At 54.1% G+C, this 1,709-nt stretch overlaps 1 protein-coding gene across 1 annotated transcript; it reads right to left on the bottom strand.

Annotated features, from left to right (window-relative positions):
- Positions 1–47: 47 nt before the first annotated feature.
- PODANS_7_8890 (uncharacterized protein) lies at positions 48–989 on the bottom strand (the record flags this gene model as incomplete). Its single annotated transcript, XM_001908220.1, has 1 exon — positions 48–989. One exon carries the CDS (start codon positions 987–989, stop codon positions 48–50), a length of 942 nt encoding a protein of 313 aa, XP_001908255.1.
- Between the last annotated feature and the right edge of the window lie 720 nt (positions 990–1,709).

The following is a 1,709-nucleotide window of genomic DNA, read 5'->3' on the forward strand; positions in this document are numbered from 1 at the left end:
ACGCTGCCAACAGTCAACATCCAACCAGCCTCAACCCCCTTTTCAGCTCAAAAACTTACCCCTGATTTTCTCAGCAGAGAAAATAACTCTCCTCCTTCCACAAAGTCCATCACCATGTACAGATTCTTTGAATCTTGAAAAGTACCCCAAAGCGTGATCAAGAACGGGTGCTTGACCTCGGCCAGCATTTTTCTTTCGTCATTGGTGTGCTCGATTTGCTTCATCTTGACCACTTGCTGCTTCTTCAGCACCTTGACAGCATAAAACCGTTGGTTGTGGCGTGACTGCACCAGGTGGACTCGGCCGAAACTGCCAGTTCCCAGGGTCCGCCTAAAATCAAAGTCGTTCAAAGAATACTTTCCCTTGGTGACGCGTGGTTGTTCTGCCGTGTTTTGTTGCGCTTGTTGTACTTGTTGTTGTGGTTGCTGCTGGGGCAGTGGCTGGTGTGGCTGTTGTTGGTGAAGCATACCATGCTGCTGCTGTTGCTGCGGATATTGTTGTTGTTGTTGAGGTTGCTGTGGCAATGGCAACTGCTGCTGCCCGGGCATTCCTGTGCTGGGTGGATGTGTGGTGTACTGAGGAGCGGGAGCTCCCATATGCTGTTGGTACCCACCAGCCGGTCCATCATGCTGTTGTGGGTAGTGTATGAGATTCGAGATGCGTGGGATGTTTTGATGGTTCTCGGTCCCTGGTGAAGGTGTATGCTGGGGAGCAGAGAAGCCCTGTGTGTGTGGGTTGTTGGTGTTCATGGTGACTGGCGGTTCGGCCGACGCTTCGGCCGGCCCTGGGTGTGCGGTGGCAGTGGAAGCAGGTTGTGATGACGCAGCCACTGGTTGCGAAGGCGCAAGCGGCAGGGTAGGGTGCTCGAGGCTCTTGGCTGTGGTGGGTGTCACAGGGCTCGCGGGGTTGCTGTGCGTTGAAGAGTCCTGGTTGCCCTCTTTGGTCCGCTTCTTCTTGAGGAGGTTACCGATAGCCTCACCTAGAGGCATCAAGGACGTTCTGCAACGAGGCCAGGCCAGCAGAGGCCTTTGGACTGTCTGATTGGGGCAGAGCAACGACGGGATGCCGGGAGAGAGCAAAACACCAAGAGGCTGTAGCTGCGAAGCAATCAAATGGCGAGCCAATAAGCAATCGGTGTTCGTTCGGAGGGGGTTTGTTCGGCGGTCGGTCGGCGACGTGACACCGAGTTTCAAGCAGGGAAACCGAAGAGTGGGAAGCTTGCTCCGATGCGGTCCGGGCAAACTGCAGAATCGGAATCGCGCGCCGTTTAAAAAGGGGAGCAGCCTGCACCAAAAAGCTTCAATTGTTAGTTCAAAATAGGAGAAGGCCCAAAATCAACAAACGGCCGAAATTGTAGGCCTAAGAAATTGTTGTGACGAAAGCTGGCTTTGGTGGGGACAGGAGATGGATCCGGACGGACACCCCGTGCAATGTGATGATATTGCGGCACCACCAACTATGTGCTCACAGCCAAGCATCGCAGCCCAGCACAAAGAAGAACGTCACTGGAACCGGGCCTTGTGTGGTTGAGATGTGGAGGAGGAGGAGGAGGAGGAGGAGGAGAAACTCACCTTACCCTTGACTAGATCCCTTATGGGATTGCTTTTTATCCTTCGAGGCTTTTTGCTAACCAGACGATGGTGGGGGCCCGTCGACGGTTTATTTGAAGCTGTCGCTCGAGCGAGGGCAGCTCTGCTTCTCGTCTAGTT

The sequence above is a fragment of the Podospora anserina genome, chromosome 7 (assembly GCF_000226545.1).
Source record: "Podospora anserina S mat+ genomic DNA chromosome 7, supercontig 1".
Classification (NCBI taxonomy): Eukaryota; Fungi; Ascomycota; class Sordariomycetes; order Sordariales; family Podosporaceae; genus Podospora; species Podospora anserina.